The sequence below is a fragment of the Egretta garzetta genome, unplaced genomic scaffold, assembly GCF_000687185.1.
Source record: "Egretta garzetta isolate BGI_Z169 unplaced genomic scaffold, ASM68718v1 scaffold204, whole genome shotgun sequence".
Lineage (NCBI taxonomy): Eukaryota > Metazoa > Chordata > Aves > Pelecaniformes > Ardeidae > Egretta > Egretta garzetta.
Window position 1 is genome coordinate 1,508,214 of NW_009259424.1, and position 20,427 is coordinate 1,528,640.

Consider the following 20,427-nt stretch of genomic DNA (forward strand, 5'->3'; position numbering starts at 1 on the left):
GACCCCCCCCCCCCCCCCCCCCCGTATGTCAAGATAGAGGCAGTTTAATAAAAGCAAAAGCAAAGGCCACATACAGAAACAAAAGGAAAACAGATTTTATTCTCTACTTCCCATCAGCAGGTGATGTCCAGCCACTTCCCAGGGAGCAGTGCCTCATTACACATAGTGATTGGTCTGGAAGACAAATGTAATAAATAACGAATGCCCCCCTTCCTCCTCCTTTATCAGCTGTTATTGCTGAGCATATGTTTTGGAATATCCCTTTGGTCAGTTTGGGTCAGGTGTCCTGGCTGTGCCCCCTCCTCTGATCTTGCCCACCCCCAGCCTACTGATGAGGGGGAGTGTTGGAGAGACAGCCTTGAAGCTGTGCCAGCACTGCTCAGCAGTAGCCAAAGCAGTGGTGGGTTACCAGCACCCTTCTAGCTACCAATACAAAGCGCAGCACTGTGAGGGCTGCTATGGGGAAGATTAACTCCAGCTTAGCCCGACCCAATATAGGTTATGCTATATTAGCTGCCTCAAAGCTTTAGGTTTGCTTAGAGCCAATTGTATCATTAGTTGCCATCTTCAAAGTTACAGCTTACCAGAGAACTTTAAAAAAAAAAATCCCAATATTTTACATTGATTGTGTCTTCTTAGAAAAATAGGCTGTAAATATAAAGCTTCTAAAGGATGTACCAATGTGGAACTGCATCTTTGTCATCTGAAAATGCATAGGCATAAGCTGAGTTGTATCCACAATGCTTTTACTGGTCCTGTTTACCTAGCAGTGTAGAAGGGATCAATTTTGTTGTCAAGGCTGACAATAGCTTGCAAAACATAGCAATAGAGTGACTATTTACTTTGGTTCCTATGCAAGTGTTGGTATGAGAAATGGTCACATTACTATGAAATAGAAAGTCAGTATCTACCTTTAGGGATTCCTTGAAGGTTTCAAAGTGAAGTTCAGACCTCTCTCCAAGACCTGTGTTTGATCATCTGTTCCCTGCAAAGACTGTAAGCAATTTCAGAAATGGAAAGTAGTAGGAAAATTACTAAGTCACCCTGAATAGATAAGCTCAATTTTTTAAAGTAATTGTTCCTTTCAATTGATAGAGAATGTACTAATCATTTCAAGGTATTTATTACATTACACATTCACTTTTAACATAAAAGTTCTTTTCTGATCTTCTCTAGTCGGTGCTTTAATATTAAGCATATTGCTCTGTTCACAGATTATTTTTTTTTTTAGCAAGGCAATGAACTCTGACTGAAGTATGACACATTGTGTATAACAAGGTTATACACCTAGGTGCCTACCAAGATATTACTACTTTTGTTTTCACTCGTATTGATTTTAGTATGATCTACAAAATGAGACAGTCATGTTCATAATATAGACTTTCTAGTGTACTGTAATTGAAGCCCAAATATTATGGGCAGTGTACGTAGCTATTTCTTCAACATTTCTAAGACTCTGGTCCTTTTGGTGGGAATGTAATGTGTACTGATTTGAGACTTTGTGTGAAGACACTTCCACTGTTTGTGGTTTCTTTCCTTTGGACCCGGGCAGTCCAAGGTAGTGAGTAATGAGTGATTGCTTTAGAGAAACAAAGTTCATCAGACATTTTAGATTTTCATATAGTTTCTGTACTAACATGAAAAAAAGATTATTCAGAACAGCTAGTAGACAGAACTGCTATGGTAATATTGTATAGAAAAAATGCTGGGCAGTACAATAAAAGTGTTAACTATACTTTTCAAATAGCTATTAATGATATAAGCACTTTGATTATAGATAGAAATAAAAAGTTGAGATTGTTTGGAAAGTATACAACTGATTCTCTTAAGACCTCTCAAATATCTCAAGAGCTCAATCTTCTATTGATGCTGAGAACGTCTGTGCTGTTAAATGAAGAGATTGTCCATTTTCATTGATGATGTTTGCATTGCAACATCTTGGATGTTTTGAAACTCACCCATTCTGTTTTACAGGAGTAAAATAATAAAAGCTGCAGACTAAGCACTGCCAAACTGCATTGTGGGCATCTGAAATTATAAAGTCCTTGTAGAGAGATAACTTGATTTTTCATATGAATATGGCGATAATGGCTTGGCACCAATAATAATAATTATATTACTGTTGTTCCATAAGTAACCCTGGACTATAAAAAGAGTATTACAGAAATACAGAAGATAAAAAGTATTTAATTTCATTCCTACATGCTGCTAGTAAAGCATATGTTTTGATTCAGCGGATTATGCTTCACATCACAAATTGGCATTCTGTGAATATTGTGGTACTGGCTCCTGAAACGTATTAAAATTAAAAAAAAATGTGTAAGTGTGTATGATTTACCAAATGGTTTGATGAACTGAGGACACAAAGAACATGCTTGCTAAGAGATCACAAATAAACCATTGTTGTGTTTTCTGTCATATTGTTTACAGACTGACAAGAAAGAGAGAAGTAATGCCTTGAATGTTGCAATAGATAGCATGTGCAAGAAGACCAGAGACCTCCGCAGACAGGTAAGCAACCTGGGGAATGGAAAAGGTAGAAAAGGAGGCTTGAAGGATGTTTTTCCAAATTGCTATTTTCAGCTTTTGTAGCCCTGCATTTTGAAAGTAAAGAGTTCTTCCATATTAAAAAAAATACTAAAGATAGTTACACTATTCTACAGAATATATACATAGAAATTTTCAAAACTCTGGGAAAAAACCCTACCAAATGATACTGGATGAATATATGTATGTACATTGGCAAAACTCTGCATGTGTACATGTTTAAATATGTATTTTTTAATAGAAATATATCAGTAATGTACTTTGGACATCAAGATTTGTTTTACTTGCAATAAGCTTGAAGTATTATTGATTGTTGGAACAGACACCTCAGAGGGACCACTGGGCCACTATGTCTAGTTTGTTACAGCTGTGAGAACTCATACAACAGAAAAGGGTCCTTGGAATGAATACCTGGTCCACAGTCTGCCCACCCATTTTGCATTCCAGTATCCAAAAAATAATGTAAGATGTGGGCCAAAATCCACAGCTTCAGTGTACTGCAGAAGGTGAGCAATAGATATCAGCTGTGCGCTTACATCCTTGCTCTGCAAGGCACATCTTTGAGAAAAATTGCAGATTATGTTGAAAGTATATGACATGCCAGTTTAGAAAAGAGCGTGCTAGAAAGCCATTAGTTCTTTCAGCCAGGCTGCCCCAACTAACTACGTGAAAATTTATGTCTAAATAGAACACGAGCACACGCTGCTTTCATCCCACCTCTAGCTGTGGCTGTTTGTCAACTCTCTGGTGGAAGAATATCCCTCCCAACTTTGTGTACAGTCTTACAAGCCAGCCTATGCTTCAAGATGATTAATAAATTCCTTCCTGTCTCCCATAATCAGCCAGGGGAAGCCTTGAAAGTTGAGATGAATATAGTATAAATATAGTGTTTACAGCTAACTAGCTATCCAATTTCTGCTCACATTCCATCAAAAATATGTTCAGCTCAGACACCCAGCGACTTGCATTACAAGCTCAGTGTGTCTAGGAACTCTCCCATTCTGTCCTACAGTCTCTTCCACGAGTTAATTAAAGTCTAGTTTATAACAGTTTACTGACTCTGTTAGTGTTTAAAATCTGTTAACTGATTCAATTTGTGTGTTTCTATAAACCTTTGTAAAACGTTCAGGCTGAATGTAATCATGGCCAATTTATAGTCAATCTAGAACCAGCAGTTTGCTGGTTCTTGACATTTTCCACTGGAAGGTCTGTATGAAAACTATTTCATCTACTTCCACCAGTTCTGTGTTCATACAAGTGAATTGCATAAGAATTGTTTTAGGAAGAGTGCTTCCTGCATGTCTAATTCCTGATCTGGGAAACATGAAATTGTGAGTTCTGTGCCCGCAGATGTTGCAGTAGAGTCTTATTTGCTGCCACTTAGGAACATTCATTATTCTGTCTCCCAGCACTTTTACTGGAAACATGAAAATTGTTATTTGGTCTACTCTTACAGCTTTTATAATACTTAACATTTTTTTGAATAATACTGTGTACCATAGCTGGTATTACATTAGGCACAACTTCGGGGCTGTGGTGTGTACAATGTACTCTGCTTTCAGTCAATTACTGCGATTGCCTCTGCAAAATTGGGGTTGAAGATAAAACCTTATGAATTTGTGTTTTTGAAATCTCTTCAGTGTAATGCACAATAAATAAAACCCATCATGTAAGTGGTCACCACTTGATTGTCAGTTATGCCATGGGCCACTATGGAACATCCTTGTAGATCACAGTAAGTGAAGGAAAGCTTGTATCTGGTGAGACTTGAAGGCAAAAATAGCTATCTCAAGAACAGGGTATTCTGGAAGTTATAAAAATATTTAGCTTTTCAAATGGAATTATTTGTATTCACTTCAGGAACTTGGCCAGTACTTGTGGGGATTTTAAACTGTTCTGTTTTGTCCTGATTTTTACTTGTATTGTGCCAGAGATGTGCATGTAACTTCTGTAACTCCTAGTTTTACCTAGATCACTGCTTCCCTGCCTAGTAGAGCTGTATGAATATTTAGGAAGGAATTGTCTATTCATTCCAATTTCTAATTCTGAGAAATTACCATACTCAGTTCTTGCCTCCCAGTTGTTTCCCACCATACCATGAATGGACTGCACAGATGTTTCTCCTATGGCTGTTCCACAGTTTTGGTTGGTTGGGTTTTTTTATAAATGTTATTACTGATGATATTCTTTTATTTCTATGTTGGTTCCTCATCATGGATAGCTTTTTCTGAACACAAAGGAGATTGCCTTCCTGGAATCCCTTCGAAACAGGAAAGAGAAATCCCTCAATAATAACTAATCTTTAGTTCTTCCAGGACTTTTGCCAGTGCAGTCTTGTGAGGCAATAGGCTAATAGAAGCAAACACAGTTTTCTGTACTCATCAGGATACCAATATTTAATAGTGTTGCAAACAGCTGCTGGGATTTTCTCCTCTACCCTCCGCTGTTTGTTTTTGACAACCTTATGCCCCGTGTTTTATAAACAACATGTTTCTATGTTATTTTTTAATGCACTTTTATATCAAAACAAAAACTCTCCATACTTCCACTTCTGTAACAGTCTGCTCAAAGGGTAAGAATAAGACCTTGCGCCTCAAAAGTGAAACAATTTGTCAGACATCATCCTCCCTCTGCTTTCTGTCTTCTGATGGTGTCTCCTTCACTTAAAAATATGAGAAAAAATTTAATATAGCACAATAACTTCCCTAGTATTGCCTGCTAGCATGACTGGTGCTGTTCTTTATCTGTTTATGTGTCTCCCTACATGGCTACTTAGCTTTTAGCATTTTGCTCTAGAGGTGGCCAGAGTCAGAAAGAGACTTACTGAGTTGTGGAAAAAACCCGATTGTTATGATTAGGATGAAGAGAAATACATATTGCTTCAGATGTTCCTTTTTTCTTTTGTCTTTTTTCCTTCCTTTGTTCTATATTGTATTTCTTTGTTCTTTAGTGCTAGACAAGCCATCTTCTGAAAATCTCAGCTTCACGCATTCCTTCACAAAGCTGAAACAGGAACATAATTTCAAACTTGTTTGTATTCAGCAAAGACACAGCGTTATCTTTTTTTTTGAAGAAGATGCGTTTCACTGTTTAATTGCAGGATAGAGGATTTCTTAGAACAGAATAATAATGATAATTTATATGTGAAAGGTTAATTAAATCAAGCAAACCAGTAAAAAGCTACGGCAAAGAATTATGTGATGAGAGATAAAATTAGACTGCTGGTTTGAAAATTGGATGCCTCAAGCTCACCACAAATGTGACTAAGGTCATTGCAGTCACTGGTCCTCAAATAATACATTAAGGCTGCAGAAGTCCTACAGTCTGGGCTATGCAGAACCCAAAAATATTTCTTCTGGAGGTAATGAAACATTGGCCACGGATATGGTTCCACAGCTTTTTGTTGCTGATTATTGTAAATTGAAATCTTAATGTTTAAACTGTGATTCCTCAAGGTCATATTCACATATTTAATTTTAAGCAGGCGAGCACGTCTTGTTTTCTTCAGTTGGACTTTTCCAATACAGAAGTTTTAACAGGTAACTTGGCAGGACTCAGGGTATTTTATTCCTGGTAGGGAAACTTTTTATCACCTCTTTCTTTTTATTTTTATTTTTTTTTTAAATTCCAGCTGAATAAAGCTGGGAATGTGAACATGACAGAAAAAGTCCAGTTTTGTGTTGGAATCCCATAGCCTTTGTCTTTGTAAATTACTTTTGAGAACATACAGTGTATCTAGATAGTATATCCTAATGTGATAAGCTACAATAAGTTAGAAGACAAAAAACCATTCCAAACATAAACTTACTTATATTTTTTTGGGAAAATTTGTCTGTCCCATGTTCCTGGTGAGTCAATGAGAGCCGGCTTTAGACGGTGAGGCTATCTAAAAGCTAGTGGTGGAATTCATATCCAAATCTTGTCTTGATAATCAACGGATTTCTCTATTATTATTTCTGCTGTGTATGTTCACTGCTCTACCTACAAGGACAGCAGTATCAAAAAGATTGTGGTTTTTTGCATTTTGCTAGCTGTAGGAGTCTTTACTTCTACAGAGTTTTCACATAGATATATTGGAGCAAAATGCTAAGTGAAAACACGTCCTTTGGCAACAAAACTGCCAGCATGTAAGAGCTTAAAAGCCTTTTGTTTTCCTTTGTGTTCTTTTCTTTTCCAAACAATATCTTTTATATATATTGTAAAAATATTTTTTTTGAAGTAGGAAATTCAGTGAACTTGATAATTTAGTTGCATTGCATATATTGTTACGATTGGTATATTTCTTGTAGTGTTCAATGATTAAAATGAACAATTCCCATGTGTAGGTTTATTACATGGAAAATAACATCTTAAGTGATGTCCCAATGATCAGTTATAAGCTGGCATGGAACCTAATTTAAAAGAGGTAATTTATAGCAGAACGTTACACTTCAATAATTTAAGTAAGAAGTTCAAGAACAATTAATTTAAATAGAGAAAATTGAACTTCAGACTCATTTATAGTGCTTCTTGCTCTTTTAATCTACTATCAGGTGGCATAATCAGTAATCTCAGTGATATAATTACCATGAAGTCTACCATTTTGCTAATCAAACTGTATCATTGGCTTTTCCAACAAGGTACAAAATATTTGGGTAATTTTGCAATTATGAAAACATGTGATGTAGACTATTTCATGAGGACAAACATATTGATTTAATTATTTTCTTTGTAAAATGGAATAGCCTTTTCCCTTGGTGGCTGAACTTCAGGAGAGAATACCCAGGAGATATTAGGTTTGGTCTAACAGTAATTTTTTATGTGTGGAATCATGTAAGTCATCTATTCTGTTAATCAAAGAACATGAATATTTGTTTGGCTCCCTTGATTTCAACAGAACTAGTACATGTATAAGTTTTTATGTATCTGCACTCACACATACATGCACTCACACATACAAACATGCGTATTTAGGTGGTGGTATATTAAAATTGTCCCTAAAATTAAAGAGAGTTTTCTGTGTAATAGATAAATTGCAGCTGCAGTAGGTTTCAGACACATAATCCTGCAAATAATGCAGGAATACAGTGTGTACATGTTTACGTTATAAAATACTAATGCACAATAATTACAGTAGACTTTCATAAATAGTCTAATTAGCAGGTACTAATGTAATGCTTTCTTTTGCAGCTCCGTAAAGCCATTATAGATCACATCTCAGACTCCTTCTTAGATACCACTGTTCCACTTTTAGTTCTCATTGAAGCTGCTAAAAATGGAAGAGATAAAGAAATAAAGGAATATGCTGCTATATTTCGAGAACATACCAGCAGGCTTGTGGAGGTATGTTTGATGGAGTTGCACTTTTTTTGAATATATGGTATAAGTGACTTGCCACTGCACATTTTCTTTGCTGATATCATAAAACAATTAAGTCTGGCATTTTTGGGAAGAACACACAAATGGCCTAGGGTAATAGTCAACATATTCCATTTTTTATATAATGGTATGCAGTAAGATAGTAGGTTTTGTGGTGTTGGCATTTGTATAGTATTTCATGGCATATAAATTAGGTGGCGGGGAATTCTAATTTGAGAAATTAGCATAAGCCTTTCCACAAAGATGTTCAGTTGGAAACTTGATCAAATGTGTGATTCTAAGGAGTATTAGCTCAAAGTGTTCAGATAATACTGCTATGGAAACTATGCGAGACACCGTATTAGTGTTAGTTGTTTGCCAGCTTTCTCACTTTGAAAGTTTATAGCCTGTGTAATGATATGCCGAAGAGGAAATGGTGCTCTGACACGGAGTTTAGACCCATGAACCCTCTAGCAGACTGAAAGCGTGTTGGTGTATATGCTGAATAAATTCACTCAAGTACGTTCTATACTCGGTATTCATTTCTAAGGGATATACTTCTCTATTACTTACAAATGACACTTCTTCATAATTTAGAAATTTATAAATAGAATTGGGAGGAGATTTTAGTTTGTTGGACTCAGTCCTGCAAATGTGACTAAATATTCTGTAATTTAAACTTGTTCAAACTGGAGCTTGAAACACTGCTGGAATAACCAAAGTCATGGATTTTGCAGGAATATTATCTGAAGTGCCTGTAAGGAATGTGTTGCTATTTTTTGTGGGTTTTTTTAAGCTTTTAGTGCTTTTGTGTGCAGTAATGCAAAAATGGGAAAAATCAATTAATTCATTCTGTGGCTGAAAATTTACTTAGGAAAACTATTTAGCTCAGAATGAATTCATTAATCTTGGGTGATCTACAGATAATGAAAGACAAATAGGTAAACAGCTAAAGTAAAAGTAGGGTATTGCATTTGTTTCTCGTCATGTTCATATGGTTACAGAATAAGACTAGTTATTGTTCTCTGATTCACAAGTGTCTTATTTTGTCTGTGCTGCAAAATCAAATGAAAGCTAAAACACAAACCCAAAGTTTTAAAAGTTTTTCAGATTTTTAATACTGAAGCTAAACCAGCCTGAACTGGCTTGATTTTTAGAAAGAACAGCTGATCTGATAAGGGGATTGAGTGCGCTCTCAGTAAGTTTGCAAAGACACCAAATTGGGCGGGAGTGTCGATCTCCTGGAGGGTAGGGAGGCTCTACAGAGGGATCTGGACTGGCTGGATCGATGGGCTGAGGCCAATTGCACGAGGTTCAACAAGGGTCACTGCCAGGTCCTGCACCTGGGTCACAACAACCCCAGGTGTGGGGAGAAGTGGCTGGAAAGCTGCTTGGCAGAGAGGGACCTGGGGGTACTGTTCAACAGTCAGCTGAATATGAGCCAGCAGTGTGCCCAGGTGGCCAAGAGGGCCAACAGCATCCTGGCTTGTATCAGAACTGGTGTGGCCAGCAGGACAAGGGAAGTCATCCTTCCCCTGTACTGGGCATTGGTGAGGCCACACCTCAAATACTGTGTCCAGTTTCGGGCCCCTCGCTACAAGAAGGACATTGAGGTGCTGGAGCGTGTCCAGAGGAGGGCAGTGAAGCTGGTGAAGGGTCTGGAGCCCAAGGCTGATGGGGAGCAGCTGGGGGACCTGGGGGTGTTCAGCCTGGAGAAGAGGAGGCTGAGGGGAGACCTTACCCTTCCCTACAACTGCCTGACAGGAGGGTGTAGCGAGGTGGGTGTTGGTCTCTATTCCCAAGTAACAAACCAGAGGACAAGAGGAAATGGCCTCAAGTTGCACCAGGGGAGGTTTAGAATTGAGCATTAGGAAAAATTTCTTTACTGAAAGAGTGGTCAAGCATTGGAACAGGCTGCCCAGAGAGGGGCACCATCCCTGGAGGTGGTAAAAAAATGTATAGACGTGGCACTTCGGGACATGGTTTAGTAGGCATGGTGTTGTTGAGCTGACAGTTGGACTTGGTGATCTTGGAGGTCTTTTCCAACCTTAATGATTCTATGATTCTATGATCTCTGAAGATCAGATAACTTTACTGAATTTGTAGTTGAGTCCAGGTCAGCTGCAATACTCAAATCATTACAATTTAGAAGATGTGAACCTAAAAATCCAATATTCATTTCCTTTTATAGGTTTGAATTTGTTTCCCAAATGCAAGGAATTGCTGGACATCAGGGTAGGTTTGTGATTAAAGGGGGTGATGGCTGCACAAATACACTGCCTAAAAAATCTACAAGGACAGGTAGCTGCCTGTGAACATAAGGCTGCCCAGGAGATAGCTATCCTTAGTGAGGCGGGAAAAACTACAGCAAAGTTTCACAATTCAAGCATAGTTACTTCCTAGAAGGGAGAGGGGAAAAAAAAAATTCAAATGCCCTTTTTCAGCATAGACATTACTAGTCCATTTCGCAGTGTCCCTTCTGCAAAGTGATAACCAGACTAGACAGTGATGCCTCAAAAACTTACAGAGATTGCTTTTGTTCACCTCATTGTTAATTTATTAACTTCAGAGCCCTCTGTCTTTGCCTAAACTTATTAGTTAACTGCTATTAAGCAGAGCAGTCTAAGAGGGAAAGTATGTGTATAGTTCACAAATGTAAATTCTAGTGGAGATTCATTTATCCAGATTATTCAGACATCAGACATTTATTTCACAAGCAAATTAATAAATCCTAAACAAATCATGTGAGGGGATAAAAGCAAGAGTCTCATAACTGTTTTATAAAAGGATTTCTATTATATGGTAGACTGATCTTACTCTATGTGTAAATATACGTGTGTGTGTGTGTACATATTTATATTTATCCTGTGACAATATGTTGCCTATGGTGAAGAAAACACAGTTTTTAGAATGTTTTAGGTAACTGGCTTTCAGAGAGACTACACAGTGCAACCTCCTATTGTTGAATTAGTTGTTCCAAATTGTCGCTATACCGGTGCCTATATCATATGCTGCTATTGAAAATTATCGTAAAATAAAATTGAAGTAATCTTCTGGATATCTACTACAACTGAAGTATCTTATTTAGAAGCTACTTGTATCGGTTTAATGCAGTTACCAGTATCTCTAAGTGAGAGCTTGATGGATGGCTTTTTGAGAAACTGTACTGCTAAACTCTCCAGCAAATTAATTAGATAGTAGTTGGACTGCACCCGTCAACTGCTAGCCTATCAGATGTAAAACAAAACAAAAATGAAAAAATATTAACAGCTAAGCGAGTGGCCACAAAGGGGCTTTCTACATATAAACAGAATTTATCTGATTTTTAAGAAAAATTCAGTCATTTCTAACAGCATCATCAAAGCAAAGTAATTATGGCAGCTGTTTTGTGGAAAGTGTAATGTCAATTCAATTGATACAAATGGAATAGCGTTTAAATACATTAGAGCTGTAAATTGGAAGCATATTTTCATTTTCAGTGGCCTAAAACCTGTCAACCTAAGGAAAAAAAAAATATTTAAACTGACAGTAGTAGAGCACTGCACTGTTGCTTTAATTTGTCAAGGAATATAACAGATAGATAGACTTAGATCTTACTAATCTTAGTTTTCACAAGAGTACATACTTCAGAAATGCACACATACTTCAGAAACTGAGAAGTGGCACATAAGTATGAAGCTTGATTTCCAGCTGAACATGGTGCCGTGGGTAATGGATATTCCATAGAAATCAGGTATAGCTAAAAGTGCTGCCAAAATCAGGGAGCCTGATTCTGCAAGAAGGACAGGACAGATAGGAAGGAGATGAGTTGGCTTTGAATCCTTGCTACTTATATTATCCATTTATTTATCAAAGAATTTACTTTTCCTTGGTGAAACTTCTAATGTATAAACACCCCTGTCCTCTTCCTGACAGCTGCCCAGCCTTTTGCCAGAGATATGCTTCATAACATTTCATAATATTTCTTTTTTTGAAAGATCAAGGATGTTTGAATACTAGGTTATAATACTGTTTTGTATATAATTACAATAGACTGAGTTGGACATTATAAAAACAAAAGTTCATCTTCTCACAAAGGATTCTTCAAGAATGAATTTGATATGGAAATTAGAAGTACTACTTGAAATACCAAGGCAGATTTTCTGTGGTTTCTGTTTTAATCTGAAAATGAAAACTTCTCAAATAGAAACAACAGGTCTGGAGAAAGAACATACTTTTTTTTTTTTTTTTTCCTTTGAATATGAAATGTCAATTGAGCTAAGCTAAATTGCCTGCTACACTGATTCACTGCTCATATTGTAATTTAAGAAACAAACAGTATCCTCATAGGCCAGTGACCTTTGTAAATCAGCTTGAGGATTAATATCTCTTACAAATACCTCTCTTATGAATTTGCATTTGGAAGTTACAGTCTTTCCTTTAAAAATTGATTTAAGACATAACAATATAATACAGGTCAGAAGTATGCATATACGTTCAGTGAAGTACAAAACATCAGTGAAAGGGAAAGGCTGAACAACACACCAGATCTGGGGCAATGATGTTTCCAAAGGTAACTGCAGGTAACACCTTCTTCCTCGCTTTTCTCATGCTTTTTCTCTCCTGAGTTTATTAACTACTCTGTGCTCTTACCTTAGAGGTCCTAGCTTCTGTTAAAAAATGCATACGCTTGGGAGGTTAGCCATACTGACCAGGAATATTAGCTGGTGCTTTGGTGACAGTGCTAGTATTCAAAAAGCTCAAACAGTAGCAAAGTATTGGAGATACCTTGGTTAACATCTTTGCATCATTATGGCTGCACAATAATTGCACAAACCAGAATCTCTTAGTTGCAAATGCAGATAGTATCTTCAGATATATGGAGGAAGTGAAAGAGTCCTAGTTACGCTGTAAAAAGAAAAATGCATTAAAATGCCCACTTTGGCTTTTATATTGAACACTTTCCACATATGAAATGGACACTCAGTAGCTGAAGTATTTTCATGAGTACCAAAGGTCACATTAAACATTCTTCAGTTGGAGGTTATTCTAGGCTACAGTGCCTTATATGGCTCATATAGTGCATCAAATATTTGTCTGAATATTGATTTTGTGACATTGGAAAACTAGGATATATTGCGGAATAAAAACAGCAACCAGATTTGGGTTAAGATTCTGTCTGTACTCTATGTCTGTGAGCCTTGGCTAAAAGACATTCCCAAAAGATACGTTTCTGTTGGAAAACGCTTGCTATTAATTGGAATTCCTTATTGTAATGCAGTGATTTTGATAAAAATATTTGAAAAAAATAAGATTAACTGCTTTGAGATTTCACACATTTAGGTTTTGTTTTGAAATGCCTTTTAATTTAAAATGTTACAATTAAACTACAAATCCAACTGAAATATTTGATTATATGGAAACATTTTTTAACAGTCTTGTCTTCTCGGAAATTTCAAAATTAACTCTGAATATAGACACTATTTAAAATTAGGAAAATTAAGGCAAAATAATAATGAAAAACCTTAGAGGACTTGGTTGTACTTCGTAGTCCCTTGTAAGAGATGCCTGTTTTTAGTGAATATAGTGTTCTGGCCTGTGCTTCATTTCTATCAAAGACCCAAACAAATTCTGATATTGAGAAAACAAGTATGTAAAAGTGAGCAGAAGACAGGTAAAAAGGAAGACTGAAATGTCACATCTACACAAGGGAAAAAGCAGGTCCTCTGTAACTAGAAATTTCTTGTTTGGGAAAGCTGACAAGCTGTTCTCCTGAGCTGATCTATCAAAGAGATGTAATGCTTTCTGAGAGGAGGAGTGATAGGCTGGGTGAACTTGAGATTAAAAAAGGAATTTGATGGGAGCAGGGAAGAATCCTCTGATTATCTTTTCTTTTGGCACAGATGCAAATCTCCCACTGCAGCGTTTAAAGGTCAGCTGTACCAAGCAGAGGCTGAGAGATTTAATAGCAGAAGTGGAGGCGATGATGAAGTGAACTTTGTGTTCTTCATCTCTCAGTACACGAATATATCACATTCTCTGTAGTTTGATCCAATAACACTGACTTCAGATCTACTACTTTGATACATAAACTTGAGGGTTTAGCCTATTGCCTAGTTCTTGCCCTTGTGTTTTTCAGTTTTGACTGTATTCCAGTATGACAATGCTGGCTTCTAGGAATAAGGATTTCAAAGGTTGAATCTGTTACAAACAATGGACAGTAACAGACAGCACATATATTTAAGTGCATCAGTGTTGTAATGGTTGATATAGAACAGCAAAGGCATGCAGGACATAAAGAGTGTCGTTAAAAAACAAGTTTGCCTGTTAATGTAAAGATTTCCAGTGCAGGAAATCTGGCACATCCAGTGAAGATGAATTCTCCTTAAGAAATCATTCTTTGTAATTAAGTTAGAAAATGTAAAGGACAAAAAATATTGAGTTATAAAAGTATACAGACAGACATAATTATTTTTGTTACTTTCTAGTTGAACAAGGTACAAGATGCATAGGAACAAGCTGTATAAATACTGACAGAATCTTAGAGTTTATTTACTTCATGAAAAAAAATTAAGATCTTGAATAAAATAACTTGCTGCATCCTGTTACTTCAGCTACTTCTAGAGCTAGCTTTTAAAAAGATGAGACTGATGTCCTGAATGTGTCGGGAGAACTTCGCTTCACAGCTTGTAATTTGGGCGCAGGCACTCCTTGCTTAACACCCCTTACCTGGGGAGGTTTTGTCTGTCTCTGGATAGCAGAGCACAACAATAAGGATAAGGGAAATTAATTTAAACCACCTTCACTGGAGAGTTCGTAGCCTTTTGCCACTTTAACATGATCAAACTATTGTGTGTGGAATGACTGCAGTCTGGGATTGGCACATTATTATTTTAAATCTAAGTATAAATATTTTTTTAGTTTGTTAGTTTAGAGCTGGACCCAGAAAATGTGTTTGAACCAATGTGAGCCAAACTCATGGAATTGCTCATCCTTCACAGAAATTTGGGTTCTTCAAAGGTAGCATCTATTTCATTTGTGTTTCAATAGCGTTCTGGAGACTCCCAAGAAATATCTGGGTCCCTAGATCTGGGAAAAGAGATGAGACAGATAAAACTGTAGAAGGAGACAGAAAGGGAGAATGATCTGTCATGTGGATCAATGACAGAACCTGGAAAAAAACAGATAAGTGAATTTAGCTAACTCAAAATCAGTCACCATAAAACTCAGTTAAGAATGTCCATGTAAGGGTTTATCTGAATTAACTCCTTCTATTTAGAAAACCATTAATTGGTGCAATTTCCATAATGAAATGGAGGCTTAAGATATACATAGATATAAATACTGTTTTTCATTCAGTACTATTACAATTACAACGTCATTTTGGCAAACGATATGGAAGAGCTTACATATGGTACAAATGAAATGTTTTCAGGGTTAAAGATATTAATCGAAACGTTTGCAAAACCCAGCACAGTGGAAATAATAGGAAGTGTTTGTTAATCAAAATGAATCTATATTGACAATAACTTAATAAAGCATGCTACGTAAGAAAGCTCTTCCTTTCCCTCAAGCAGAACACAGGGCCACTGGGTCTTGAACTAAAGCTTTCTATGTTTGCTTCTTGTGGAAAACAGCTCTGCCAACAGTCAGCTTCAACACGGAATCAGCAACTTAATTGTGATAAATTGCTTTTCATTTTCTATACAAACAGTAAATATTTCTCTTCAAGTACAATGGGAAAATTCTCACTACTTCAATCTGTTTTATTGACATATGTAAATGGTGATAGCTCTTAGGTGCCACTTTGTCTGATTTTGTATTAATTTGCTACATCTTTCTATGTCAAATTTTAAATATACTGACCCAGAAAATTGGTTTCTGAGAGGAACTCCCTGTAGCTCTGAAAGATGCAGGCAAAACCCCCCTACAAATATCTTCTCACTCTTGTGCTTTCCTGACTCTACAACAACCAACCTTCAAGCACCTGTGACGGCTGTTATTTTAACCTCTGAACACCAGTATGTAAGGACTGCATTCCTTCACATTACTTTTCTTTTACTTCTTTAACTAAGGATCATGGGAAGAAAACTACTTGAATTCTGAAAACCAACACCCCCCCCCCCCCCCCAGATTTGCCATCCAAAGTAACACTTACATAGTTCCCTGGTAGATACCAACTTAATCTAAAGTGGAATTTAACAATCCATTAATGAATTTTGCTTTACATGTTAAAGTACTGCATATACAAAGTACTTTCAACTGGAAGATTCTGATTTCTCTCTACCACCTTCAAAGACAATAGGGAATTGAGTATTCTCAGCACTGCACCCATTTCTATGGGTTTTCATCCCAGATTGGTGAACACTAAATAAAAATAACATTTTAATACTTCATTAGTAGTTCTTTAGTATTGATTTTACTGAGCTACTGGAAACCAAAACTACTTCTGATAGTGGTAAAAATCCACAACAACTGCATGTGTAGAGGTCAAACGGACAGATTACTGAAACATCTTTATTAACTTGCAGGATATCCGAAGAGAGCAGAATCTTTTATCATTCTTCTTAGGGGCATAAACAGAAGACAAGAAACATGAATCCTGTTATGTAGAAGTTTTTAGTTTCAGACAGTTCAACGCTAAGGAATTTCACCCCCAGACGTAAGATCCAAGTCTAGGGCTTGTCATTTTTTTGCTGGCACTTTTGTTGTAACTATTCTTCTTCAACCCATAGAACACTTTCAGTGGTATCATCATGTAATCACATCTGTGTCAAAATAGCAATTAAAGACGGTAAGATGAAGGGTCATCATCCCTATTTTTGCATTACAGTTTAACTTCTGTTAGTCATGTACATAAACATACACAGCAGCCGTCACTAGGATGCAGGACCCTGTTGTACAATACGATCTGTGGACACAGTACTTAAGTGTGGTTTTCTGCTTGAAAGAGCATACACCTAAGTATGAAACACAAAGCAGTTAGCATATAGAGCAATGCATGCAGAATATTGCTCAGCATTTTGGGAATAAAATGTACCTGTCAGCAGCCTAGGAGGACATTTTTTGTAAATAAGATGAGCACTTTTAAGCACGATGAATATTTATGAATGGGAAGTGGATTTTCATCACATTAGCATACTAATTCCTAGAATCAGTCTATCCTTGACAAATTAACTCTCCTCTCATTACACACGTTTTTTATTTTTTTTACTCTTATTTAGCTAGTTAACACAATGCTTTGGTTTTGAGAGGAAAACCACCTTGTTTACTAATTTCTATGCATCCTCAGTTTCTGAGATTCAGAATTCCCATTCAGCACTCCCCTGGTTTTGTCTGACTTTTTCACCTTCAAGAGAGACCAGCGCGCAGCCTGCCTGTTCAGGCAGGGTTTAGTTAAGGGCACATCCATGAGATCTGGGCAGTGGGGGTTCCTTTCTTATTGGTTCTTCATTGCTGCAGTTCAGTTAAATCTAAAGATCTTAGTGGATCCATTTTAGCAATCCAACTGCTGACTTTGCTAATTTTAGCAAATCTGTGATTAGCTAGGTCTGTAGCAACCAATACCAATCTAACTACAAAACCAAAAAATACACTTCTTCTTCATTTTACTTACAGATAAATTTTTCAGCAACTTTTTTAAAAATCAAATTTTTAATGTCTGAAACACAAATGTCATACCGGTAAGCCCAAGAGTTAGGTCTAAACCTCTGCTTTCCCATTTCAGCTAGAATTCATTTCTGTGCTGAAGGCTCCAAGAGTCCTTCAGCAAACTGACCTGCTTGTCAAGATGATGTGACAGCTGTCAGTAAACAGCATAGACAGCCTTCCTGGTTACAGCCTACAAAGCCTCTGTTGTCAGGTGTTGCTCTGTTCGGTTGTTTGCAGATAGCATGCAAAAGGGAAGCCTAAAGATGGTAATCACGTTTGTGGGGGAATGTGGAATTATTTTGAAAATGAAAAGCACAGGAAAAATGCACAAATGCTTTAAATGCAAAAATGCTTTCAATTCTAATAGAAGCAGCCTGGCAACAGTAATTGAGAGATGGCAGGCAGATGGAAGGAGGCCTTTAAAGACAGGTAACTTGTTCTTGATATATTAGAGCTGGTAGATGGACGCTTAATGGAGAGCCAATGTGGTCAGAATAGTGAATTAAGAAAATTAATTCAATAAAATTAGCTTAAAGTCAAGCATGTACTTCTAAGCGTATGTAAACTTTTAAGACTTTGAACCTTGCTATTTTTGGCCCTCACAGAGTTCCAGCACCTTGCAGCAGGTCCTGAATTCATAATGTGAGAATTTTTGCACCTTTATGTAATTAATCAAATAAGGCCCAACTTTCCTATTACTGATTGAGCTTCAGGTGATAAATGGTGACATTTTCATTAATCCTTTTAATCACAGCCTTTATTGCCTAAGTGTGAAGCAAGGGAACAGAAGATAAACAACCCAAAGATTTATCAGACTTTTTATGTCTGAGGGACATATTTCAACAGCTAGAAACGCCCATCACCTAGTACAGTGAGGCAGGGTGTACTATAAGTTATGCGAGCTCCAAAATGGAAATTGTCTTGGTTCAGCATGGACTCCTTATCATAATACACCCAGTTAACATTTTTGCTGATCATGTAAAGACTGCTGACACAAGTACAGTGGCTTTTTTCTTGTATTACTGCAGAAACCAGATTTAGTAGTGCCTAGGATATTAGAAATTATGATATTTGTGATTCCATCTTACAACCCCCAAAATCTCCTAATTTTGATAGTACTGAGTGTGTGTACTTGTTAGGGTTTGTTGGTTTGTTTGTTTTTTTCCATTGGAACACGGATGCTGTGGTATCTGGTGAAGGAGAAGGTTTATTCCTGTTGGTGGAGGTGCTGAATATTCTTTGTTCTATGTGACCTTCTATGCAAATTGTCAGAAGTGCATCTATTAGAGGCTGTTATCCTTCTGTCAAACCATCTGGACCCTATTGGGTCAAATGGGCCAATGGGATCTCAAGTTCTTGAGGACAGAGAAACATCTACATAATGTGTAATGTGTGTGTGTGCATATATATGCATACATGCATAGAGTAATAGATTTCCATTAATTTCACCTCTTTTGGAAACCAGATTTCTAGCCTAAACCATGAGGTTTTGTTGTAAGTTGTTATTCCAGGGGCTAAGAGAATTCAAGAGACACATGGATGACAGGGAGGTGATTAGGGACAGCCAACATGGTCTCACAAAAGGTAATATTGTGCTTGACTAATCTAGTGGCCTTCTCTGATGGAATAACTGTGTTGGTGAATAAGGGAAGAGCAAAAAATGTCGTCTGTCTTGACTTCTGTAAAACTCTTGACACTGTCCCATACAGCATCCTTGCTGCTAAATTGGAGAGATAAGAGTTTGATGCATGAATGATTTGATGGATAAGGAATTGGCTGGATGGTCACACTCAAAGAGTTGCAGTCAATGGCTTAGTGCCCAACTGAGATCAGTAGTAAGTGGTGTCCTTCAGGGGTCCATCCTGGGACTGTATCAGTATCTTTATTAATGATGTTGCCAGTGGGATTGAGTGCGCCCTCCATTAGTCTGTAGATGACACCAAGCTGGTGCTATTGATATGCTTGAGGGAAGGGATGCACCTGGGCTGGGGCAATCACCTGTACCAGTACAGACTGGAGGATGAATGGATTGAGAGCAGCCCTGAGGAGAAGGACTCAGGGGTGTTGGTTGAGGAGAAGCTCAACATGACCTGGCAATGTGCGCACACAGCCCAGAAAGCCAACCGTACTCTGCGCTGCATCAAAAGCAGCGTGGCCAGCAGGTCGAGGGAGGGGATTCTGCCCTTCTGCTCTGCTTTGGTGAGAACCCATCTGCAGTACTGTGTCCTCCTCTGGGGCCCCCAACATAAGAAGGACATGGACCTCTATGGGCGGGGCCAGAGAAGGGCCACAAAGATGATCCAAGGGCTGGAGCAGCTCTCCTGTGAGGAAAGGCTGAGAGAGTTGGGGTTGTTCAGCCTGGAGAAGAGAAGGCTCCAGGGAGACCTTATTTGCAGCCTTTTGGTACTTAAGAGAGGACTTATAAAAAAGATGGATTTTTTTTTTTTTTTTTACCAGGGCCCGTAGAGCCAGCACGGTAATGGCCCGAAACTGGAAGGGGGCAGATTGAGATTAGATGTAAGGAAGAAATTCACTATGAGGGTGGTGAGGCACTGGAACACATTGCTCAGAGAAGCTGTGGATGCCCCATCCCTGGGCATGTTCAAGGCCAGGCTGGATGGGGCTTTGAGCAGCCTGGTCTAGTGGAAGGTGTCCCTGCCCATGGCAGGGGGTTTGGAATGAGATGATCCCTTCCAACCCAAAGCATTCTATGATTTTAAGAGTATTTTCTAGAGGATCAGGCAACATGTTTGCTCACTTTAATCACTTCTTTAGGAATCTTCCTAGGTATTTTATCACTGCCAAATGGCTTTTGAACTAGTATTTTTTACCCCTAATACTGCCAGGGTGATGCTTTTTACAAGACTGTACTTAATAATGTGAATTCTTGAATACATGGAAACAACTGAGAAG

General features: G+C 37.7%; 1 protein-coding gene across 1 annotated transcript in view; it reads left to right on the plus strand.

Moving 5' to 3' along the window:
- Positions 1-20,427, plus strand: part of CTNNA3 (catenin alpha 3) — a 505,586-nt gene that overhangs the window by 299,666 nt on the left and 185,493 nt on the right. The window contains exons 8-9 of the mRNA XM_009636975.1: positions 2,431-2,511; positions 7,717-7,869. Coding sequence (XP_009635270.1) covers positions 2,431-2,511; positions 7,717-7,869 — 234 coding nt within the window. The remainder of the gene's footprint in view (positions 1-2,430; positions 2,512-7,716; positions 7,870-20,427) is intronic.